This window comes from Dipodomys merriami, unplaced genomic scaffold (genome assembly GCF_024711535.1).
Source record: "Dipodomys merriami isolate MVZ:Mamm:240054 unplaced genomic scaffold, mDipMer1.0.p SCAF_266, whole genome shotgun sequence".
Classification (NCBI taxonomy): domain Eukaryota; kingdom Metazoa; phylum Chordata; class Mammalia; order Rodentia; family Heteromyidae; genus Dipodomys; species Dipodomys merriami.
In genome coordinates, this window is record NW_027204115.1 from 1,526,674 (window position 1) to 1,553,676 (window position 27,003).

At 42.2% G+C, this 27,003-nt stretch overlaps 1 protein-coding gene across 10 annotated transcripts in view; it reads right to left on the minus strand.

Annotated features, from left to right (window-relative positions):
- Window positions 1-27,003, minus strand: part of LOC138837202 (hepatoma-derived growth factor-related protein 2-like) — a 292,262-nt gene that overhangs the window by 207,332 nt on the left and 57,927 nt on the right. The window contains exons 2-7 of one of the 10 annotated variants that reach the window (XR_011375234.1): window positions 21,556-21,632; window positions 12,589-12,727; window positions 10,690-10,983; window positions 10,248-10,295; window positions 8,815-8,897; window positions 1,758-5,181 (exon numbers count right to left, since the gene is read on the minus strand). The exons of 8 other annotated variants lie outside the window; for them this stretch is intronic. Coding sequence is in view for 1 of the 2 variants with exons in the window: in XM_070035961.1 (XP_069892062.1) it covers window positions 10,251-10,295; window positions 10,690-10,983; window positions 12,589-12,727; window positions 21,556-21,632 (555 nt within the window). In the remaining variant the exon portion in view is untranslated. One more of the 10 variants, XM_070035961.1, reaches the window with a different exon arrangement.

Sequence of the window (27,003 nt, forward strand, 5' to 3'; positions counted from 1 at the left end):
AAAGGTGAACTATGTCCTTTGTCATGTAAATTTGTGCCCCCCCCCACCACTACCACTGTCAACATAAGAAAAGGAGTGGGCGCTGGAGAATCATCCCTTCAAATCAGACCAGGTGAAGACTAAGTTGCTGTTCCAGGCCCGGGACTAGAGAGAGGTGAATGCGGAAGGGACTCCATTTCATATTGCACATTGGCGTGAATGCAGTCTCAGAGAGTGAGCTTGGATGCCCTGCTGTTGAAACTCCAATAAGAAGAGGACAATGCAACTCCATTAGCCACCGCCCTGCCTCTGGACATTTCCATCCTTTCATTAAAAATGAAGCTGGCAAAAGCAGAACTCTACCCCATGAACAGTCACGATGTTATTTTCAAGCACGTTCCTCCCTTGCTTTTCCTTCCGCGGGGCCCTGGACAGCCAGGATAGAGCTCCTCCCCAGCAGGCTTCACAGTGGCCCTGTGGAGTGCACAGAGGTGCCCTGAGGAGCAGCGAGCAGGTGTGGGACCAGACCTCTTCTCCCAGCCTCCCTCTCCAGTCCCCTCTCCTTCCCACCTCCAACTGCATTCTAAATCCCAATGGCCTAAATTAGCCCTGGGGTACATGTCACACCAAGAGCAGAGAGGGGGTACAGGTCACACCAAAAACAGAGAAGGGATACAAGTCACACTACCAAGAGCAGAGAGTGGACAGAGTCATACCAAGAGCAGAGAGGAGGTACAGGTTACACACTGAGAATAGAGAGGGGTACAGGTCACACCACTGTGAGCAGAGAGCATCCCATGGGGAGGGGAGAAGATGGCACCCACCAAGGCTGATGAGCAGGAAACCAAACCACACTCCCGCAAACAACTACACACACACACCAAACAACCACACACACACACCCCAAACAATCATAAACATCCCAAACAACCACACACATCCCAAACAACCACACACACCCCAAACAACCACACCCCCCCCAAACAACCACACACACCCCAAACAACCACACACACCCCAAACAACCACACACACCCCAAACAACCACACACACCCCAAACATCCACACACACCAAACTCAGCAGCATTGCTGTTTTGAGACACATCTGCCTGGATAGTCTTCCATCTCCATGGACCAAGAGTGAGGCTAAGGCTTTGGGCCTAGTCAGGGCTTGGACCTCGACTGTCAATAAATAAGCCATATATGCTGCTCATCCGATGATGTCAATTCGCCAACACAATCACTGGGTGCATCTAAGGTTTGGGCTCAGTAGGATCACAGTGGGACAACACATCCTCAGCTACATGCTGGTGGCTGGCACCTATCATCTCAGCTACTTAGCAGGCTGACATTAGAAGGATCAAGGTTCTAGGACAGACCGGGCAGAAAGGTCCTCAAAACGCTATTTCTGGGGGAGAAAAACAGTGCGGTGACATGGGCCCCTGAGTCCAACATCACCAGTGAACCTAGAGGAGGTGGGTTCAGACTCAGTCATACAACATTGGCAGAAAGCAAAGGAAGCCTGGAGGCAAGGTTCAAGTGGTAAAGCATCCGTATAACAAGTGCAAGGCCCTGAGTTTAAACCCTAGGATCACCAACATTTTATTTTATTTTATTTGAGAACATACTGTACAGAGGGGTTACAATTACATGGGCAGGATAATGCATACATTTCTTACCAAGCATTGCAGCCTCCTCCTTTGTTTACCCTTCACCTACCTTCCCAGCCTCCCCCCTCCCCCGCACCCAATCATACCCCCCCACACACCGACATTGTAAAGCTGGTTTTGACATGACATTTTGTACTTCTCATTGTTGCAACAGGTCCACCTGAATCCTTAAACGACTTGTTTGTCCCCATCTCCTCCACATGTTATACTGACATCAAATATAGTGAAAGCGGGGGTTACACTGTGGGGGAGGGACATACAAAGCAACAAAGAAATAATCTTATAAATGCGTTAGAAACACATGCATGAAAGAAACGAAAACATTAAAATACATATTTAAGGGTTCATTTTCCTAACATCACATTATCTGACCTTTTCGCTTGACTCATACCTATACTAGATATTGCAAATAAGGGAAACCATGGGACCTATGTTTCTTTGGGCCTGGCTTACTTCACTTAATATAATTTTTTCCAAACCTTTCCATTTCCTAACAAATGGGGAAATGTCATTCTTTCTGATGGAGGCATAGAATTCCATTGAGGATCACCAAAATTTTGAACAGCAAAAATGAGCAAAGTGTGCTCATTTTAGGGCTTATCCTGAGCCAAACCCCAGCATACAGGCTTGCATAACCCTCATTGCAACCTTGTGTGTCTTTACTTGACGTCTGAGAAAGAGTGGCTCCGAACGCAGAAACACTTTGCGATTCTACAGATGGAACTCAATCCCAGCTCCCTAAAAAGAGCTGTGGGTGAAGTGTGTCCTTTCTCCTCTGGACCAGGGTTGACATGGTCTCAAGGCCTGGTCCGGCCACATCTGTAACATTCACGGGTCAGGGAGTGTGGCCCTGTGTGTGCTCTCTCTACCTCTGCGGTTCAGACAGTTAACATGGCCTAGAATTCCAGCTTTTGAGCCAGATGGCCTGATGTCCCCACCTGGCACATCAAGACACTTACATTTCAGTCTCATCACTTGTGGCCTGAAAATAGCAACACAGTCCAATGTATGGAAAAGAAGAAGGAAGAAAAAGATGGGAACGTCTCCCCCAAAGTTTCAAAGGCTCCTCAAGTTGACAACAGAAGGCAATAGGAGACTCAGCATGAGAATGTGGCACCCAAAATAAAGGCCTTTATCAAAAACTTCACAGTGGATGGGGAAACTGAGTCTCCAAGAGGCAGACGGTGACCCTAGGCTCTTCCTGCCCAGGGGTAGGTAGAGACGTGGGCTGGAGCTTGAAGTATCTGTGCGCCTGTTTTAACCCAGCCAGCACGTGGGTCAGGACACTGGTCCTCTTATACAACATCCTCCACTGCCTCCCCCAGTCCAAAAGGTGGGATGTATGCAGGGTGCACAAAGAATCGGCACTGAGAACAGGCAAATCCCGGGGAGCCCACAACACAGATGCTTCAATGTATATGATGTACATCCTGGAAAATCACACATGCTCTTGAAAGTGCAAAGTCAGACTTCCTCTTCCCTCCCTCTCACTTTCTCTCCTCACAGGCTCAGCCTTATGCAGAGGTGATAAAAATCAGCCTCAGGATCCAAACCAATGTCCTCAGTCCTGCAAAGCCTTCCAGGAGGCAGGGTGGCAGAACACACACAGACAGACACACACACACACACACACACAGACACACACACACACACACACACACACAGACACAGACACACAGACACACACACAGACACACACACACACACACACACACACACACACACACACACACACACACACACACACACACACACACACACACACACACACACACACACACACACACACACACACACACACACACACCCCGCCCATCCCAGAGATGGCTTATTGATGCAATTACATGGTTCAAAGCCAGTGGCACCTGATGGGGGAAGAAAAAGACAAAACCAGAAAGGGCGGGATGGCCCCAGCACTACTCCCTGGGGCCGGCTGTACAAGTGCCAAGTGCCTTTTCCTTGTGAACCACAGAGGCAGGTGCGGGCTGGCAAGCAGACAGGACCACAGCCCTGGCAACAGGAGGAAGTGGTAGTTGAGGTTTCCCGGTAGATCTCCTGATCCTCTCTGGACCTCAGGACCTCTCCTAGGCTCCCCAGTGCTTTCCCTCTCTGGTCTGTGCTTGGCCTGCTCCAGAGGGACAGACAGACAGAAGTTAAAAGAGCAAGGTAAGTTTCCTTTCACCCCTACCCCATCTCCTCATCCCTGTCCAGGGGCAGGGAGTACAGAGTTGGACACACAGGGAATCAAGAGCTCCGGGCTGCTGCCATTGGATCAGTGGGAAACTGGGCTGTTTGCATTTCCAAGTGCTGAATGGCCGGCCACTGTGATGTCCATGTTGATAATTCCTGACGCTTTGTATTCCAGCAAATGTTTAATCCCTCACTGATCAATAATCCTCACTAGGCTGTTCTTTTTTCCTTTTTTTAAAGAACCAAATCCCTTTTTACTCTTCAAATCCTTGAATAAAATTAGGCTGCTTTAGCCCTGGATGCGTTATTCCTCAAAGAAGCTGTGTGGTTTCATAACCTCGGTTGGGGTATTTTTAAAGGGGTTGCCTAGACACACTTGCTCTTGGTGTCACCTAACTTGTCTCTGCAATTGCTGTGTGTTATAAATTGGTCTCCTCAGACACTGCTTTCAACACAGATCTACTTTTTTTTCCCTCAAAAGAAGAAAATAATTCAAAGTGAAGTTATTTGCCCTAACTAAACCAGTGAGTCTAATCTTTGCATTCCTGGCTTACACTTAAGACCTTCTGTACAACTTGATTTCTACCTTCCATCTATAATTTCTTTCCAAAACCATATTGAAAAGAAAACAACTCCATTCCTAGGCCATCTTAAGAAGCTGTACTTCTTTCTTAGAGGCACAGCTGAATGTTTTGGAAAATGCACATGACACATGGAAAGAGACAACGGCTCTGTGCTCACAGGGGATGGGCTGGCAGGGGGGTCTCACAATCCACTCCAGGTCCACCAAAGTTCCACAAACAATGGCAACAGAAAGAAACTGCCCTTCCTCTGTAGCAGCAACCAAAGCAGCAACTTTCACCAAACCTAACCCAAGCCAGGAGTGCGTCCCACACACACCAACCACTTCCACAGTTAGCCCATAAGAGCCCCAGCAGCTCACCACAATATTTATTAGAAAAACACATAATTTGTGGTGGAGAAAGAAGAGTCTCTCATACAAAAAAGAAAAAAAAGGGGGGGGGGAAGCTCTTTCAAATGCAATTAACCAAAAGACATATTTCCCCTGTGTTTGTAAAGATCACTCTATGAGAAGCATAGTTTTTGTGTGAGAGGAGGGGGGGGGAGAGAAATGGGTTATCCCCACTAGTTAAGAAAGACAATTACATTACTGGAGATTACCTTCATCATTAAGGAGAATGGGCTTTATTCATATTTACAGACCTAAGCAGACTTCAGTTTACAGGTCACAAATGAATCTCTTCTCGTCTCAGATGCACATGTGGACACTGACATGGGCTGCTGTTGAGTTGATTGGATAATAATCTTATTCTCAAGCTCCTGCTGGAAAGAAGAGCTCGAGAGGAGGGCAGGAGGGGGAGGGGGAGATGGGTGAGAGAGGGAGGGAGGGAAGCAAGGAAGGAAGGAAGGAAGGGATAAAAAGAAGAATCCAATCATGTATTCTTCCTGGTTGGAAAAAAAAAAGTAACCCCAGTATCCTGGAAGGATTTCAAACACAGGCGAACAGTGTGCAGGAGGGTGTGTTAACAGCATGCCTTAGCGGTGTGGCCTGCCTGAGACACTCTTAATGAATATTACTTCCTTCCCATTGGCTGTTCCCGCTAGAAACCCAGACCCATCCCTCCTTTCAGAAGTCAGGAATTCAGCTCCAGCCAAAGTCCAGAAAACATGCTCACGCAGGGACAAGGCCCCACCACCAATCCATAACCTTTGAGGTTGTGTCCTACAGTCAACCTGAACAACAGTACATAGGAGTGAATTTTTTCTGCCTTGGGTTGTGTTCCCAGCTTTGTGTCTGTTCTAAACTGAAGGTCCATCAAAGAAAAGAAAAATAGACAGCTTTCTTTAGAGAGAACATGCTGTCCTAAATGCTGGGGAGAAAGAACTTTCTCAATCAGGCTTCCAAAACCAGATCTGAAACGTTGTCTATATCTTAAAATCCACCCAGGTGATTTTAAAAAAAAAACTCTGTGCCAAAATAAAGTAAAATCCCCAATTAATATGTGTCCTTTTGTGGACTTAAGCTATATCTCCCTCTGAAATGCCACATACCAACGCACCCTTTGAAAAGCTGTTCAGAATCACTTGGAGCAGCAATATCTAAGCAGTATACAAATATGCATTCAGGTGAAAGGATGACTAAGTTTTCTTTTTCAAACAATGCTTTTCTCCCTAACTTCTTTTAAAGCAGATTAATTTTTGAGAATCTGAGAAGATATAATTCTTGCTCATAAGAAAAAAAAGCAACAAAAAATTGAAGGTGGGACAGAAGAAATGGAGAAAAACATTTTATTTTAAAAAATAGTAATAATAAAATATTTTGTGGCCCATTCAGTATTTCCCATATATAATTTATTAAAATTAGATGAAATTATGAATATTAAGTGCTCATTTGAACTAAAGTGCTTCCTCTTTCATACATACATGCACACACACACAATTTGTATTGTATCAGTTTCAGAAGGCAACAGAAACTCTAAGGATACAAAGAAATATGGTGTCCCCAGCCTCTAATACAAAGCATGCTGGGCAGCCCTGAGCTTCTGGATTACTGAAAGGTGTTTCTGTGCACATAATAGCAAGGCCTCCACCTCTCCCTCCCTGCCTGTAACTCATTGCACAGCTGCAGGTAGCTGTGGCTCTAGTCCCCTTATCTAAGGTCCTTGGTCCTTGTTCCATAAAGTATTTTCCTTACCACTATTAAATAAATGAGATGTCCTTCCTGTAATTCTAGGTTTCTGTGTTTAGAATGGAGGTGATTTTGTTTTTAATGCTTTGCTGAAGAGGGAAGAATAAAACTGAGCTCTCGCTCCAAGAGTGTTTATTTATGCTATTATAAGAGCAAACTAACTTTTCAGCACTTAGATTAAAAAATCAGTTTGCAAAGGCTAAACAACTTTCCTGTCGCTACCCCAAGAGTGGGGGTAAAATAAAAATATTCATTTGCCCTAAGATGATCACATGAGAGTTGTAAGTCTTCCCCCCACTCGAGAAAAGAGGGTAAAACCTGGGCCATAACCAGTGCCTGAGTCTGCCATGACCTCACCTAGGGGCCTTCAGCCTATGTCTGTGGTGTGTGTGTGTGTGTGTGTGTGTGTGTGTGTGTGTGTGTGTGTGTGTACACCAATGCAGACAAAGTCCCTATGTGTGGCCGATGGCCTCGTGTACTAGGGTGGCATGGTTCCTCAATAAGTGTAAATTGCATCCACGTCTCCAGATTTGTTTCCATGAACTATACTAGAAAAATGCATCTTAACCAAAGATATATATTATCACAGATACAAGATCTATATATATAGTATGTGATATATCATTGTATGATTCAATTCATACAGAGCTGAAGGCATAAAAATAACTTAAGTGGGGGCTGGGAAGATGGCTCAGTGGTAGAGTGCTTGCCTTGCATGCCTGAGGCCCTGGGTTCGATTCCTCAGCACCACATAAGCAAAAAAGACCAGAGGTGGCGCTGTGGCTCAAGTGGTAGAACGCTAGCCTTGAGCTGAAGAGCTGAGGGACAGCGCCCAGGCCCAGAGTTCAGGCCCTCCTACCGGACCCCCCCCCAAAAAAAAACTTAAGTGGATATTGTTCAAAGTGGTAGTCATTCTGGAAGGTAGCACCTTGGAGAGACCTTAACTTATAAGGAAGGCACTATTTGGAGTGCTGGAAGCGTTCCATTTCCTGATGGGAGTGGTACGTATAGGGGGACTCATGTGTATATTTTGCCACTGGATTTTATACTTTCTAGTATGTGAGTCATTCCTCACCAAAAAGAAAAAAAGAATCTACCAAGTAAGTTCACTGATCATTGATGACTTCTTTAAAATCCATTATTTTTGCCAACTTCAAAAAAAAATCTGTGAGAAAAAAACGGATTCTTTGCTCTGTTCATTATGAGAACAAAATCAAATGTGAATAATTTAGTGACGGGTTGAGGTTTGACATCTCAAAGCGTTTGGGGCCTAAATTTTTCAGAAGCTCTTGGTTTCACGGTTCACGTTGGCACTCCAGGGCTTCACACCATCAGAATTCAGATATCTGCACTTGGCAATTTTATATGTGGACGTCTACACGTCACATTCTAAAAGCACATCAAAACTCATTACATCCAGAAGCAAGTTTGTTATCTCAAAATAGGCACCTTCTTAACCACCCGCCCCCACCAAATTCCTTCACCTTGTTCTATTTTTGTGTCAGAGAGTTTCTCCTTTTCTCATTACCCACTTGGAAATTTGTCTTTGAGTAACTCAGCTGTGTTTTCATACTGACTTTCCACATCTCTCATATCCTACTCTTGGCCACCCCTCCTATGAGCGTATTAGCAATGAACGCCTAATTAGTATTCTGGTTCCTGTCTCTGCCTCCACAGCACCATCGGGGAAATCTTCCCTCTGTGCTCCTGACAGTCCTCTGCTGCTGCAGCACAAAACCCGTCCTCAATGTGACATTCAAGGTCTCCTCTAGCCTCCTCTCCCCACGCCTCCACCGCAACCCTACTGTCCCTCTGCACCTCATCAGCACAGGAAGGGACCGGGCATATTCCTCCCCCACCACCCCTGCTCGTGCCTCGAATCCTTCCTTTCTATGATATCCAAATATTGCATACCCCCTAAAGACAAAACATTCACTGTCTCCCTGAGATGATTTCTGTGAAATGGTTTTCCCCATTGAAGTACCTGTGTGGTTCTATCAGTGGTCAGGCAGGTAATTCTCACCTATGCCAATGTCTCCCAGTGTTCGCTGCACCTTTTATATTGTGGTTTTGTTATCAGTGGTGGCACACGTCAGTTTATAAATACAATGCACCTTGATCATGCCACTCCTTCATCATTCTCTCCCAACCTTCCCAAAACCAGCCCTGTTCTCAATTCTTGGTTTCACAGAATACATGTTAAGTATTATGGTTGCCTTCCTCTCTTCATTCATCCACCCTCCCTCCCCTTGACCTACTCATACCTTTAAAGTGCCAGTTTCCTGGTATTCATTTCGTTGGACTATGAGTTTGTTTTCCTGAGGAATTTTACCATCCGAATTCTCCCCTGCAAATACCATACTTCAGTTAATACATCTGTGTACACTTGCATACAAACTGTGTCTGTTTAATTGTACACTTACGAATTAGTTTCTCATTTCCATGTTACGTGTAAGGCCTTGTCTTCACAAAGTAAAATAATAAAATTTCCAAGTTGAAAATTATATTAAGTGAAGTAAGCCAAGCCCAAAGAAACATAGGTCCCATGGTTCCCCTTATTTGCAATATCTAGTATATGTCTGAGTCAAGCAGAAAAGGTCAGATGAGGTGATGTTAGGGAAATAAACCCTAAGATATGTATTCAAATGTTTTCTTTCATGCGATTGTTTCTAACGCATTTATAAGATTATTTCTTTGTTGCTTTGTATGTCCTTCCCCCACAGTATAACCTATGCTTTCACTGTATTTGATGTCGGTATAATTTGTGGAGGGGAAAGGGAAAAACAAGTCATTTAAACGGGGATACAGGTGGACCCATTGCGACAATGAGAAGTACAAGTTGTCATGTCGAAAACGAACTTTACAACTTCGGTGGGGAGGGGGCGGGGAGGATTGGGGAAGGGGGGGGATGTGAAGGGATGGGTAGGGGAAACAAAGGAGGAGGCTACAATGCTTGATAAGAAATGTACTCATTATCTTGCCCATGTAATTGTAACCCCTCTGTACAGTATTTTCACAATAAAAAAAATGTAAAAAAAAATTTCCAAGTTGATGAACTCCAAAGCCAAGTGTTATTTTTCTCTATGACTCAAGTGTCTCAATGAAGATCTGCTCAGAAGTCGAACTCACAAATTACTAAGTAAGAAACATCAGCAGGGAATCTGTGTTATGTTTGCATTGCATTTAAAATGTCCTTACTAGGATATATATCAACAATAGAATGATGATCTTTTATGTTTGCACAGGCTTTTATGCTCCACCTAAAGTATCTCCTGATTCCCCTACCTTTCAAGTGAAGACAACAGCTTTTATTGGGGCGATTTTTTTTTTGGGGGGGGTCCAGTCATGGGGCCTGAACTCTGGGCCTGGGTGCTGTCCCTCAGCCCTTCAGCTCAAGGCTAGCACTCTACCACTTGAGCCACAGTGCCACTTCCGGCTTTTTTCTTTTTGCTTATGTGGTGCTGAGGAATCGAACCCAGGGCTTCAGGCACGCAAGGCAAGCGCTCTACCACTGAGCCACCTTCCCAGCCCTGGGGCCATTTAACAGAGCAAAGCCACATTCTGGAGACAGATAGTCCAATTTCCTTTGGAACAAAGAGACGAAGTTCTCCAACTCTGGCAGACCTGTTCACGTGATTACCTGACGCTGAATTACTTAACTTCTTGTGTAAAAAGATGGGGCTGCAGAGGTGCCCACCTCCTATGTGTTGTGAAGATGATTTGAGGAAATGCCAGGCATCAGGTGCTATGCAGAGAAGAAAGTCATCAGGGGCAGAACTCCCATGCTGCACCCAGAACCTCCCCCTACACCTCACCCCCACTACGCCCCCCACTGCTCCCACCGCACCCCTCCATCCCCACCGTGTGGGCCTCCCCACTCCCGGCTGGCCAGTCACCCCCTGACCTGGGCCGCCCTCTCGCTGGACCAGACACCCCTCCACCACTAATGGGATCCTGGCTGCACAAGGCCTCTGTCGGCTCTGCAGGCCGGGGAGACAGCGCCCTCCAGCGGCCACCTGCGGAGCAGCACCTGCTGCCCTGTCCAGGGGGGCGGGCGGGCCCAGAGCCTGGCCAGGCAGCTCCCCCTCCGGGTACAGGGCCCCACCCGGCCTCCCTGCCGTGCCAGGTGCCCTCCTCACCAGTCGCTCTGAGATGAGGGTGAAGTTGGTCCAGACTGCCTCCAACTGAGAGCCTCCAACCTCTGCCTCCAGGACCGCGGGGGCCATGGAGTGGCGGGCGTTGGGCGCAGTCAGGGTGGGAGCCAAGGCCAGGCTGGGCCTGCCAACCCTCAGCCTTGCTGGCCCCGCTGACCCAGCGACCCTACGACCCCGGCCCCGCGCAGAGCAGCGGGTGACCCACAAGCTCTGTGCTCTGCTCCCTGGAGAGCCAATGAAGGGCGGCCTGGAGCATAAGGCAACATTCACACCCAGCACCTAGGACAACGGAATGACTCACACTAACACCACACACACAATCACACACACCACACAGTCACACTCCACACACCACGCACACCACACATGCTCAATCACACCACACATACCACACCCTCACACTCAATTACACCACACACACGCTCACTCACACACCATACACCACTCACACCACACAACACACACGCTATCATTCAATCACACCACCCATTATACTCACACCACATACGTTCACACTCACAATCACACTACACACGCTCTCAAATCACACCACCCACACATCACACACGCTCATACACCACACACCACACACCATACACGCTCACTCACATATACCACACACGATCACACACACCTACAGCACTCACACCACACTCAGTCATACCAAACTCACATCACACAGTCATACCACACCACTCACACTCACACTCACCATACACCAAAAATACCACACACTATACGCTCACACTCACTTAATCACACCACACACACCACACTCACACTCAATCACACACACCACACATGCTTGCTCACAATCACACCATTCATACACCACACTCACACCACATGCTCACACTCATACCACACCACACACACCACACACGCTCAATCACATCACACACACACACACCACACACACTCAATCACATCACACACACACCACTCACGCTCAAACACACCACACACCACCCACACTCACACTCGCACACACCACACACACACACACACACACAACCCCCTGGTCTGTCACCTTGAGCTGAAGAGCGCAGAGACAGCACCCAAGCCCAGAGTTCAAGCCCCACAACTGACCCCTCCAAAAAAATATCCTGAACTGAACATAGCATATATGTATATATGTGAAATAACATGGCAAAGTTCCTTTGTGTAATACTCACTTAAAAAAATGAATGAAAGGAAAGTAATATAGGCTCTTCTGGGTGATCAGGTACTAGCAGGAGGGAAGAGGGCCAAGGAGAGGGCAAATTAAGTACTTTACACATGTATGAAAATAGAATAAAACTTATTTTCAACGATTTGTATGCATGTATGGAAATGTCTGAGAGCTAATATAGTAGAAACCAGGCACTGGTGGCTCACGCCTGTAATCCTAGCTACTCAAGAGGCTGAGATCTGAGGATCGAGATTCAAAGCCAGCCTGGGCAAGGGAAGTCCCTGACACTCTATCACCAATTAACTACCAGAAAACTGGAAGTGGTGCTGTGGCTCAAGTGGTAGAGCTCTAGCATTAAGCTGAAGAGCTCAGGGATGGTGCACAGACCCAGAGTTCAAGTCCCACAACTGACAAAAAAAAATAAAGAAAAAAAAGACAGTACATATGGCTTTAAATCTAATATATTAAACTTTATTCTTAGGAGTAAATAACCAAGCATTTCTCAGTTTTCTGAGGTCTCTTTAGCAGTATAATAATTTCAGTAGTTCATCTAGACATAAAAAGTCAAAGTTTATTCCATAAATAAGAACACAATTTAATCCAAAATTACTAAGACTCTTAAATGCCATCTTATTTTCCTATAGCTATGATGGTATTTTTTCCTCCAAGACGGAATAAATAATACTAAACTAAGTGGATATCCAATGACTCACCTGTACACTTGAAAATTTCACTTTTGGATTGTTATCTATCTCCCATAAGCCTTCATTGAAACCTTTTTGTTTATTTGGTTTGCCATACTTTTCCTTATTTTCTGAGTAAGGAAATATATCCTTTGGTCCTAAAAAAGCACTAAAACAGAAGAAGATAATAAGTGCAATGCAACCTCAAATAAATATATACATAGTACATTACTAAAATAACACTATTATAGGATGCATTTCATAAAATACAAATTAAAGGGAAGACAAGGATATAAAGTCTGATGAATTCATTTCAATGAACACAATCTCACCAAGACATGAGAAGGCTCTAAGTACTGGCAGAACAAATGTTGGAAAAGTCTTTTTGGGGGGAGTATGTATGCAGATATTTTGGCTTGAACTCAGAGCCTCCCACTATTGCTTAGCTTTTTTACTTAAGGCTACAGTCACTCTACTACAGCCATAGTTCCACTTCCAGCTTGGAACACAAGAGAGCCACACAGACTTTTCTTCCAGGCTGGCTTAGAATTTTGATCCTCATATCTCAGGCTGAATAGCTAGGAGTATAGGTGTGAAACACCAGCCACCTAGCTTCTAAAAGATTTTTAGGTTCCATTTCTTTGCAGAACAATAAATGTTTTCTGTTTAGAGGTAGGGATAAAGTAGGCTATATTTTATTCCAAATACTACTGTTTTTTTTCGCTTACAGTACTAAGGATTGCATCCAGGGTCTCACAGAAACAAGTCAAGCACTAAACCACAGAACTACATGTCAATCTGATATACTTTATTAATTCAGTAATGAGTTCCTAGATCCATAACACCATCTCATTTACATAAACTTTTTTTTTGGTACTGATCCTGGGCCTTGAACTCAGAGCCTGGGCACTGTCCCTGAACTTTTGTGCCCAAGGCTACAGCTTTAGACCACTTGAGGCATAGCTCCACTGGTTACTGAAAATGGGATTCTCATGAACTTTTGAGCCCAGACTGGCTAAGAACCTCAATTCTCAGATTTCAACCTCATGTGGCTATTAGAGGCAGGAATCAACAGCACCTGGTCTCATTCAGTTTAATTAAACAGGCTTTTCAGGCCCATAGTTCAAGCCCCATGAACGACAAAAAACAAAAAACAAAACAAAAAAAAACTTCCCCCCCAAACTGGACAAAGCCAGGCTGGGGAGAAAAAAATCACCAAGTCTGAATAACCAGCAAAGAGATGGTCTGAAAGCATGGTTCAAGTGGTAGAGAACCAGCCAAGCAAACGAACCAGGCTCAACGCCTCAAAGCTCAAGCTCAAACTCTAGTACTGTGAAAAAACAGAAAGTACCTAATTTAAACATCATTATATACTTCTAATTAAATATGAACAGATTTTCATGTCAGTAATTATTTAATACATTTTGCTAAATGGTCCTATCAATCTATTGTTTGAGCACTTTTTCTGTGCCAATAGTGAGGGCTTGAACTCAAGGCAAGGCTTCATACTCTTGCTGTCTTTTTTCTGCTCACAGCTGGTGTTCCATCACTTGAGTCACACACTCCAATCTGCTTTTCTGCTGGTTAATTGGGATTCCCAAGCACTTTTCTTTGGGCTTCAAACCAAGATACTCAGATCTCAGTTCTCCTAAGTAGCCAGGAGGCTGCAATATTTTAAGAGTCTGGGACCAGTGGCTCATGCCTGTAATCTAGCTACTCAGGAGGCTCAGTCTGATGTTGGTTTGAAGCCAGCCAGGCAGAAAATCCAAGGGACTCTCCGATTAACGAGCAAAATCCTGGAAGTGCAGGTGTAGCTCAAGTAGTAGCACACACCAGGCCACTGAAAAAGCCAAGCAAGAGTATAAGACCTTGAATTCAATATTCAGCATCAGCACACACAAAAAAATAAAATAAATATTGTAACAGTAAATATACTGTTCAGTGTTTGATCTTCACAATCAATTCCAAGTATAGGTGGGGTAAAGAATATGCTCAAGACTGATAAGTCAAAAACAAAGCTGATAAAAAAGAACTGTCCACAGGGATACAATCCCCTAAGATTCCTGAATAGTACATAAATTAGCCCAGAGACCGCACCGCTAGTTACCAAGGAACACCTTATGGTGGCTGTGGCTATGGTTTTCTCTTAGAAATGTTCCATTTTCAAATGGCCTACAAAAAGTGTTTTATATGCAAAATGGAAATAGGACATAATCTAATTACATTTTGATAGCAAATACAAAAAAATTGTGAAGCCAGGAACCCATGGATCACACCTGTAATCTAGCTATTCAGGAGGCTGAGATCTGAGGTTCATGGTTAGAACCCAGCTCAAGCAGAAAAGGCCATGAAACACTTATCTGCAATTAACTATCCAAAAGGTAGAAGTGAAACTGTGGCTCAAGTAGCTGAGCACCAGCCTTGTACCAAAAACAAAAACACTAAAGGAAAATGCCTAGGCCCTGAGTTAAAGTGCTGGTACCAGCTCGAGAAAGAGATTAAAGGGAGGAAAGAAGGGAGGAAAGGGAAGAAGGAAAGAAGAGAGGGGAGGGAGAGAGGAAAGGGAGAGAGAAAGGAAGGAATGAAGGAAGGAAAATTGTGAAAGTTCAGAGGAAAAAAAATCAGAACACAACAGGTTTAGAAATTCTAAAATATAAAAATATTATTCTTTCTCTTTAGTGGTTAAATTGTAGAACTTTCCTTTTATTATTTGCTTTTTAAAAGCAATGAGAAAATTAAGCAGTAAATTCCAAATCTAACAGTAAACTTATGTGGATTGAAGTTCTTTTGCAAATATATAAAAAAGCAGTTATGTCTCAGATTTTACCTTTTTACTAAACAGTATGGATGCCCATAAGAAAGCCCACACAAAGTCACCACAAACTTAGAACTTTTTTTTTTTTTTGGGGTCCAGTCATAGGGCCTGAACTCTGAGCCTGGGTGCTGCACTTGAGCCATAGTGCCACTTCCGGCTTTTTTCTTTTTGCTTATGTGGTACTAGGGAATCGAACCTAGGGCCTCAGGCATGCAAGGCAAGCACTCTACCACTGAGCCATCTTCCCAGCCCAAACTTAGAACTTTTAAGTCAAACCAAAGGGGCCATAATCAAAATATGAAGGCCTATCAGAGACAAGGACATCAAGATCAAGTCATTTATCTTTGTTAAGTAGTATTTTCTAAACAAAACGTTTCATTTTCAACTTATCAACTCTAACTTGCTGCTTCATTTACCTATTATAAAATCACAAAATATGAAACAAATCTGAAAAAGGATGTTTACTAAAATTTTATAACAAGTCAGGCACGAGTGATTCATACCTGTAATCCTAACATGTTGGGAAGGTAAGTAAAATTTTATAACAAGTCAGGCACGAGTGATTCATACCTGTAATCCTAACATGTTGGGAAGGTAAGAGCTGAGGATCATGAGACTTTTAACTGCCAAAAATTCCGAAGTGGAACTACAGCTCAGATGGTAAAGTACAAGCCATGAGCAAAAAAAAAAAAAAAGAGAGAGAGAGAGAGAGAGAGAGAAATCAGAGACAGTGCCCTAGCCCTGAGTGAAGGCCCAGGCTTGGCTCAATAAATAAATAGATGCTATGACAGTAAAAGGTAGAATGTTGGGGAAAAACGACCGGCAGAAGGAGAAAGGACAAGCTGGGTGCCAGTGGCTACGCCTGTAATCCCAGATCCTCAGGAGGCTGAGATCTGAGGATTACAGTTCAAAGCCAGCCCAGGCCAAAAAGTCTATTGAGACTCTAATCTGCAATAAATCAGCAAAAAATTGGAGTAACACTGTGGCTCCAGTGGCAGAACATTAGCCTTGAGTTGAAGAGCTAAGGGACAGAGCCCAGGCCCAGAGTTCAAGTCCCACAACTGACCCCCCCCAAAAAAAAGGAACATAATTTCAACAATATACATTATATGCATGTATGAAAATACAACTATGAAATCTCTGTAAATTTACAGTAATTAAAAATTATATGCATATGTGTACACCGTTATATGTTATAGACCGTGATAGACAATTTGCTCCAGGAAAGTTAGAATGAACTTGTGACTTTAAATGAGCATCATTATTCCAAAATACTGTGAAATTTGGGAAATTATGTAATCACTTAATCACAATTAAAAAAAAAAAAGAACCTCGGGGAAGGTAGGGAGGTAAGGATGGTAGGGGGAAAACAATGGAGGGGGTAGCAATGCTCAATAGGAAGTGTACTCGCTCCCTTGCTCATGTAACTGTAACCCTCTGTATAGTATCTTCACAATAAAAAATTAAAAAAAATTATATGCATACTATACACTACATATACTATATAGTATTTTTTAAGTTTCTAAAGTTGAACATTAATAAGAGACAAAAGCAGCAAAGTATGACTAAATTTTCAAGAGTTTGGAGAGTTCGAAGACATTCTCTCAATTAGCAAAACTAGTCAGCAAAATTCAAACTGAGCTGATCTAAACTTAGTAACACTACAATAACAGCCTTAGAAAAAAAATATGCAATGTTACTATTAATTTATAAATCCCAGCAAGTATTGCTCCCAAAACAAGTCTTTCAAAGCCATACAATTCTTACTGGCATTTTATTCAACACATACTTAGCATTAGTCTAAGTAATTATTATTATTATTTTTTAATTGTATTTTATTTTATTTGAGAACATACTGTACAGAGGGGCTACAATTACACGGGCAGGATAATGCATACATTTCTTACCAAGCATTGCAGGCTCCTCCTTTGTTTACCCTTCACTTCCCTTAAGTAATTATTTATGAAAGCACCTTAGCTGTGGCCTAAAGTTCTAAGATAGAAGATATCCCTATTTTACAAATTCAGAAGGACACAAAGGTAAGTAATTTGCTGAAAGTCACATAAAATAGGCAAATGTGACTGCTGTAATCTACTTGTATTAAATCCTGTGTCAAGTGTTACAAAGCAAATTCATCATCAACCCATGACTTTACTCTCCAAGCTTTTGGGAGGTACTGACTTTGCAAATGTAAATGGTATACTTAAAAGAACACTGATAATAGCTGGGCACCAGTGGCTCCTGCCTATAATCCTGGTTACTAAGTAAGCTGAGAGGATGAGAGCTGAGGACCACAATTTGAAGCCAGACCAGCAGGCAAGTCTATAGAACTCTGACCTCCAGAAATGAATCTATGGCTCAAGTGGTAGAGTGCTAACCTTGAATAGAACACCCCAGCCCTCAGTTCAAGCTCTAGGACTAGCAAAAAAACAAAACAAAACAAAAAACACTGAAGATCAAAAACATTAAAGTATACTTTGAAATAAAAATGCCACTAAATTTTTATGAAACAAGTAGTTTTTTTTTTTTTGGGGGGGGGAGGTCGTGGGGCTTGAACTCAGAGCTTGGGCGCTGTCCCTCAGCTCTTCAACTCAAGGCTAGAGCTCTACCACTTACGCTACAGTGCCACTTCCAGTTTTTTGGTGGTTTATTGGAGATAAGATTTTCACAGACTTGGGGCTGGGAAGGTGGCTTAGTGGTAGAGCACTTGCCTTGCAATGCATGAGGCCCTGTGTTTGATTCCTGAGCACCACATAAGCAAAAAGAAAAAAAGCCAGAAGTAGCGCTGTGGCTCAATTGGTAGAGCGCTAGCCTTGAGCTGAAGAGCTGAGGAACAGCGCCCAAGCCCAGAGTTCAGGCCCCACGACCTGACCCTCCCCCCCCCAAAAAAAAAGATTTTCATGGACTTGCCTGCCTGGGCTGGCTTTGAACCACGATTCTCAGATCTCAGCCTCCTGAGTAGCTAGGATTACAGGTGTGAGCCACCGGCACCCAGCTTAAAGCAGGTATTTTTAAATTTGAATATATCTTAATTTCCTTTATTTTGGTCAGTCATGGGCCTGAACTCTGGGCCTGGGCGTTGTCCCTCAGCTCTTCAGTTCAAGGCTAGCTACCGTTTGAACCACAGCGCCACTTCCAGCTTTTTTTGCTTAGGTGGTGCTTAAGTGGTGCTGAGGAACCCAGGGCCTCATGCAGGCAAGGACTCTAGCACTGAGCTACCTTCCCAGGCCTTAATTTCTTGATTATTAATAGCCTCGTTTTTTTTCCCCCTTAACCATCTTAATACCTAATTAACCAAGTAATACCTAATCAGTTTAGGTACCCAGTGTAATGCTGTGATTTAAATACAGACTTTGGGCTACATATGCTTCTAAGTGGTAACACTGCTCAGCAAGTTCAAGACCCTAGGTTTAATCTTCAGCATTGAAAATAAAAGTTCTCCATTTTTTAATGTTGGGGAAAGAATAGTCACTTTTAAATTTAAAATAGTAACCTAATGCTGGAGGTTTTAGCTCACTGAAGGAGCACTTGCCTTGTATGAACTAGGACCTCATTGGATCTCCAAGACTGTTAAAAGAAAAAAAAGAAGTAACAATGGTCTACATAAGTGCCCTATAAAACTGTAAGAATGTGTATATATATATACATACGCGTATATGAATATTTTACAAAATGCCTTAAAATCAGAGAAATCAGAAGTAATTTTTTTTTTTGGGGGGGGGAGGGAGGTCTGGTCATGGGGCCTGAACTCTGGACCTGGGTGCTGTCCCTCAGCTCTTCAGCTCAAGGCTAGCACTCTTCCACTTGAGCCACAGCACCATTTCCAGCTTTTTTCTTTTTGATTATGTGGTGATGAGGAATCGAACCCAGGGCCTCGGCCTCATGCATGCAAGGCAAGTGCTCTACCACTGAGCCACCTTTCCAGCCCACTCAGAAAGAATTTTTTAAAGTTACAAAAATAAAAAATTGGAGACTGGGAATGTAGCTTAGTGGTAGAGTGCGTGCCTAGCATGCCATGATGCCTTGGGTTTGATTCCTCAGTACCACATAAAAAAGCAAGAATTAGCGCTGTGGCTCTAGTGACTGTAGGGTGCTAGTCTTAAACAAAAAAGCTAAGGGACAGTGCCCAGGCCCTGAGTTCAAGCCCCAAACTGCCTCCCTTCCCCTCCAAAGAAAATTCAACTAATGCCAGCTACATTTAATACAGTATTTGTAAATTTGGTATGGCTCAGGATCATCCCCAAGGCTTGTTAGATTGTTGAACTCCATAGCTTACAGACTGACTCAGAAAGTCTTGGATAAGCCCTAAGAAATGTTTCTTTAGGGGCTGGGAAGGTGGCTCAGTGGTAGAGCGCTTGCCTTGCATGCATGAGGCCCTGGGTTCAATTCCTCAGCACCACATAAAAAGAAAAAAACCAAAGTGGCACTGTGGCTCAAGTGGTAGAGTGCTAGCCTTGAGCTGAAGAGCTGAGGGACAGCACCCAGGCCCAGAGTTCAGGCCGCTCCCCACAAAAAAGATGCATTGTACTTACAAATTTATCAATTTGTTGAATTGAAATCCCTTTGTACAACTAAAGACAATTTTTTTAAGTTTCAAAAAAATAATAATTTGTGGTATTTTATAATACCACTAACATGAAATGGCCAGAAATGGTGATTCAACCGTGTAGATTAGTGGTTGTTTAGAACTGAAGAGAATGGAATGATCATGAATACAAGAAACTGCTAAAATCTAATGAAATTCATATTAAAATCAACTTAGAGGTATACATTTTGTGTATATTATCACAGCGAAACATAACTGTTGAAAAAATTATGTGAGAGCTAGGATAATGGTACAGCAGTATAATCCTAGTTACTGGAGGGGCAGGTAGGACTGTAGTCCAAGACTAGCCTGAGGCAAAAATACAACTCCCTTTCCAAAAACAACCAGAATTTAAAAGGGCTGAAGGATAACTGATTAGTAAGCAGGAGGCTGAGTTCAAACCTCAGTACCACACATACACATTAATAACTGAAAGCTGGTTGCTAAGAAACATTAAATCAGACATTGTCATTGTAGCCATTTCTAGGAAAATAATTATAATTAGAAGAGGAATACCAAGCTTTGTTTCTCTTCATCCCAAATAAGCAAGCCTAAGCTACAGAAATTATTTTAAGTTCAAAACCAGTCAAATTATATAGTATTTAGAAGGCTACTAAATGATAGGTATATACAAATATAATCATTGGAAACCCATGAGATAGCTCCCAGAAAATCTTATGCATGTAAAAGTAACAGCTCAATTTTCAGCTAATTTTTGAAAAATTAAAATTGTCTCACCAAATCAGTTTGTGCCCATATCCACTAGGGACAGTAGAACAAATCAGAGTGGCTCTACTACCCATAAGCCTCTAGTACACTCAAAGGAACTGTCCAGATTTCATCTGCTCATATTTCGTACAATATAGCCTAAGGCCTAAAGCATAATATAAGATAATCCTTATGGAAATCACTTAGTTGGGCCAGGCACTGGTGGCTCACGCCTGTAATCCTAGCTACTCAGGACGCTGAGATCTAAGGATCGAGGTTCAAAGCCAGCCCAGGCAGGAAACTCCATGAGACTCTTAGCTCCAATAAACCACTAGAAAACCGGAAGTGGCACTGTGGCTTAAGCGGTAGAGTGCCAGCCTTGAGCTGAAGAGCACAGGGACAGAGTTTAGGCCCAGAGTTCAAGCCCCATGACTGACAAAAAAAAAAAAAAAAAGAAATCACTTAGTTGGGCCAGAGGCATGACTCAATGGTAGAGCACCTGCCTACCAAGTACAGGACACTGAATTCAAATCCCAGAATGGGGGGGGAGGGGGGAAGAAAGTCCATGTAATTTTACTGAACAGAAATATTGAATGTCCTGTAAAAACTTCCCATACAAACTTTCCACCATTCTTTTGCTTCCTTCCCTGATTAAGAAAATTAAACTTTCAATCAAAATTAAACCTACAGTGCCTTTACTATCTAAAAGTAAAAGATACATAGTGCTTCCTCAACACAAAGAGGTAGCTTGAAAATTTATTCTAAAGTTCAAAAATAATTTTAAAGTTTTGTATTTCTTTCCTATTCCTCTTTAAATTAATCTCTACTTTTTCATTTTATGCACAATCCTGAAACTTCTAATTTGCATCTAAAAGCTAACAGGACTTACATCTCATGAGTTCCAAAAAAGAAAATGGGTAGTTTGTTTGTAGGTAGTTTTACAGCTCCATCAGGAACTTCATCTACCTAAAAGAAACATTAAAAAAAAAACTACCATCATTCAGTCATATACACTTCAACACATCTGAATAAGTTGATAACATATTCAAGACAGCTGAAGATATAAAATCAGACATTTTACAGGTTCCAAATCTTATTCCCCACTCTGAAACCTAAGAAGTTCCATAAAACAAAGGTGTCTTTTTCAAATTCACTTTGTTGCAAAACCAAAGCTAATTCAGTCATTTTTTTTATGCAGTCATGTTTCTATAATTTCTCTGCAGAAAGTTATGTGCCATGCTAGCAGTAGCAAAACACATGGAATATGTACCACCATTAACTTCCTCAAATCCCCAAATTCTCAATTCTTTTTTTTTTTTTTTTTTTTTGTCGGTCGTGGGGCTTGAACTCTGGGCCTGTGCGCTGTCCCTCAGCTCTTCAGCTCAAGGCGAGCGCTCTACCACTTGAGCTACAGCGCCACTTCCGGTTTTCTGGTGGTTTATTGGAGATAGGAGTCTCATGGTCTCTCCTGCCCGGGCTGGCTTTGAACCGCGATCCTCAGATCTCAGCCTCCTGAGTAGCTAGGATTACAGGCGTGAGCCACCAGCACCGGGCTCAAATTCTCAATTCTTAAACTTATCTTAATCCAAGTATTTCACATAAAGAATGTCAAAATCTACATGAGGAAATGCTCAACCTCTGTAGCCATAGAAGAAATGCAAATCAAAAAAACGTTGAGATACCACCTCACCCCATTTAGAATGGCTATAATCAAGACCTCTAATAACAACAGATGCTGGAGGGGATGTGGTCAGAAGAGAACCCTACTGCATAGTTGGTGAGAGTGTAAACTTGTTCAACCACTTTGGAAAGTACTATAGAGATTCCTCAAAAGACTCCATGAAGAGCTCCCCAATGACCCAGCAATCCCACTTTTGGGCATTTACTCAAATGATCACAAACAAGACCATACAAAAGCTACCAGCCCAACTATGTTTATTACAGCATTATTTACCATAGCTAATATATGGAACCAACCGAGATGCCCCTCAGTAGATGAATGGATCAAAAAAATGTGTTATATATAAAATGGAATTCTATGCTTCTATCAGAAAGAATGACACTGCCCCATTTGTTAGGAAATGGAAAGACTTGGAAAAAAATTATATTAGGGGCTGGGAAGGTGGCTCAGGGGTAGAGCGCTTGCCTTGTATGCATGAGGCCCTGGGTTTGATTCCTCAGTACCACATAAGAAAAAAGCTGGAAGTGGCACTGTGGCTCAAGTGGTAGAGCGATAGCCTTAAGCTGAAGAGCTGAGGGACAGCAGCCAGGCCCATCCATAGTTGAGGCCCCACGACCGAACCCAAAAAAAAGAAAAAAAGTAAGTGAAGCAAGCCAGGTGCAAAGAAACATAGGTCCCATTGATTTTCCTTATTTGCTATAACTACTATATATCTGAGACAAGCAGAAAAGGTCAAATAAGATGATATTAAGTGAAATGAACACCAAGCTAAGGAATCAAGTGTTTTTTTTTTCTTTCTTGCTATTGTTTGTAACGTATTTATAAGGTACCACGTGATTTTTTTTGTTTTTTTCTATGTCCCTCCCCCACGGTATAACCCATTTTCACTGTATTTGATGTTGGTATAATTTGGGAAGCAGAAGGGAAAAAATAAGTTGTTTAAACAGGGATACAGGCTGACCCATTGCAACAATGACATGTACAAGATGCTATGTCAAAAAACAAACTTTAAGGGCTAGGAAGGTGGCTCAGTGGTAGAGCACTTGCCTTGCATGCGTGAGGCCTGGGTTCGATTCCTCAGCACCACATAAGCAAAAAGAAAAAAGCCGGAAGTGGCACTGTGGCTCAAGTGGTAGAGCGCTAGGCTTGAGCTGAAGAGCTGAGGGACAGTGCCCAGGCCCAGAGTTCAGGCCCCATGACCAGACCCCCCCCCCAAAAAAAGAAAAACGAACTTTACAATTTGGGGGGGGGTGTAAGTTGTATAGGTGGGAGGGAAGGGATGGTCGGGGGAAAACAAAGGAGGAAGCAATAATGCTTGATAAGAAATGTACTTATTACTTTGCTCATGTGATTGTAACCCCTCTGTACAGTATCTTCATAATAAAAAATTATTTTAAAAAAAAGAATGTCAATCTACTTCACAATTCTAAATGACATTCTAGAAAGCATAAACAGAGTAATGTAAAAGCTGACATTAACAAAAGTTTAAAGCAACACTTCCCACTCTGAAATGTATAATGAAAACATACTTCAATTGTATGGCTGAATCACATGGGGTTACCTGTTCCTTTATTAGTTTTCAATCTTTCAAGCCACCAAGCACTAGTATGTTCCAAGAGTTAAATAACATTTCTATTTGAAATTTCAAAAACATGGGGTTGGAGTTGTGGTTCAGGTGGTAGAGCACCAAGCCAATGAGCAAAAGTATCAGATTACCAGGGTCTGAGTCCCAATCTCAGAGAGGAGGACAAATACAAAACATTTTAATTAGAAAACAAGTTGACTGCAAATACAAGAGCTGACCCTAGTATCTATCTGTATAAGCATTAAAGAATAGAAAATCTGGACTCATAATCTATAATAATGAGGGTTTCAGACAATAACAGAATAATCATCCAATAGTTCTAAGAACCTTAATTTCTCTACTTGTCCCCTCCATCCTTATACTATTATGTTGGTTCATATGCTTCTTTCTGCTAGTAAACAGCTTTAAGAGTTTGTTCAAACGCTTACTACGTGTAGGCAAATATTTTAAGTTATTTTCAAAAGTACTGCTAATAGGAAGAGGTGGCAAAGTTCCAAAACAGAAATGTACTCATTACTTATGAAATGGTAACCCCTGTACAAAACACTTTAATAATAACAAAATCTTATTTTTAAACTACCACTAGTGCCGGTGACAGTGGCCTGTAATCCTAGCTACTCAGGAGGCTGAGGATCGAGGTTCAAAGCCAGCCCAGGCAGGAAAGTTGGTGAGACTCTTATCTCAGATAAAATCACTAGAAAACTGGAAGTGGCGCTATAGCTCAAGTGGCAGAGTGCTCGCCTTGAGCTCAAGAGCACAGGGACAAGAAGCTTGCAATGTTTCAAAGTCAAAGCATATACAAAAGAGTTAAACAGATTTTCCTAAAGGGAACTGCTAGCTTAAAATACCAAAGGATTATTATATTAAGGATTATTCTAGTAAGACTCTACTGAAAAAGTAGACTAGGGGAAAAAAGGAAACAAACTGAAATTGATAAAGACCTGGAAGGAGAAGGGATCAAGGCACATTGGAAAAGTCCATCAAGCCACATACTGCAGATTTGGGCACACTACTGTACACATTGTTTTCATGAAAATATATAAATATAAAACAAAATCAATGAACAAAGTGATCTTTGTTGTTTTTTTTTTTTTTGGGTCCGGTCGTGGGGCCTGAACTCTGGGCCTGGGCGCTGTCCCCCAGCTCTTCAGCTCAAGGCTAGTGCTCTACCACTTGAGCCACAGCACCACTTCTGGTTTTTTTCTTTGTGCTTATGTGGTGCTGAGGAATCGAACCCAGGGTCTCATGCATGCAAGGCAAACGCTCTACCACTGAGCCACCTTCCCAGACCCGAAAGTGATCTTTTAATACTTGGGAAATACTTAGCTTCTCACTCCATGATTCTCTATCTAATGGGTATTCCCCCACCTCCTCTTCCTAGGTACCATAACTAGAACTGTGATTTATTTTTAAGAACTGTCTTTTTAAAGAAAATTAAGTATCAAATAGTTTGAAAATAAAACAACTTTGGAACATCACAGTTATATTTTGAAAAAAGGGTTTTGACTGTACCTAATTAATAGATCTCAATATTCCTGGGTTCTGAGGACCTGAATCCCACCATAAATTGATTAAAAAAAAAAAAAGAAAAAGAAAAAGACCTTTCCCTGAACTAAATTCAGAAAGTCTCATGAACTGCAATTTGTAATCCTTTTGTAAGCAAAAAGTGTAAAACAACTTCATCATAGCTGACACTCAAGAATTGATCATCTGCATTAGATTCCATTGGTATTTTGTATCTTACTCAAAAAATTAAAGAAATGGTAATGGTTCACTAAATTTTAAACATACAAACTCCTACTTGGGTCATTTCACCTACAATGGAACCACTCCCTAGCTTGTTTTCCACCAGCAGATCATTCTGTTTAACTCTTTCTGAAATGACTCAGGCCAAAAATCCTATCTGGAAAGGCTCAGCTTCATCTTCCAGTGGCGCCTATTTACAATCTTTCTTGGCAGTTGTAAACTACTTAGAAGTAGACATCATCTTATGCATTGCCTATACTTGGCAGATAATCAATTTTTCTACCAAATATTTAAATGGATGAGAAGAAGCAGGTGATGAACCCTGATGGAAAGATAAGGCATAGAAGGTCGGAGTGCTTGTCTATAATCCCAGCTATCATAGAGGTGAAGGTAGAAGGATCAGGAATTGGAAGCCAGCCTAGGCAACTCAGTGAGACCCTGTATTAAAGAATATAGATGGTTGCCCGGACTCACGCCTGTAATCCTAGCTACTCAGGAGGCTGAGATCTGAGGATCGTGGTCCAAAGCCAGCCCAGGCTGGCAAGTCCGTGAAACTCTTACCTCAAATAAACCACCAGAAAACTGGAAGTGGCACTGCAGCTCAAGTGGAGTGGTAGAGCTCTAACCTTGAGCGGAAGAGCTGAGGGACAGTGCCCAGGCCCAGAGTTCAAGCCCCATGACCGACCAAAAAAAAAAAAAAAAAAAAAGGTATATAGAGGATTAAGAATATAGCTCAGTGATAGAGCTCTACGTTCAATTCTCAGGAACAAAGACACATGCATGAGGATATTTTATCTTTATGAATTTTTCATGTACTAAGATGTTAACCCTTTCAAAGCACTGATTTTTCTTTTAGGACAAATACATTCATTTTAATGAAAATATTTTGCATTGTATTGGCTCAAGTGGTAGAACACTGACCTAATACATGCACTGAGTTCAAACCCCAGTCCTGTACTACCCCAAAATTAACGACAATCCCTTCCTTTATATTTTAATATAATTATTCATCTTAATACACAATAGTACTAACATACCTTACACTTTGTGATTTTATAATTATATAATTATATATTCTATATATAATATATATTATATATAATACGTATAGACATTTCATGTGATGTTTTAAATCTGATGTAAACATAGTGAGAATTAGCAAAAATATAGGGAAATATAATAAAAATAAAGAACATTAGTGAACAAATGCAACAGTGGTATTCACTATGTTGAAAAGTGAACTATATAACTTGTGAGTGAGGACAGGATGGAAAAACAGAGAGAGGGAAGAGGTGACATTGTCCAAAAGAAATATCCTCTTGGGG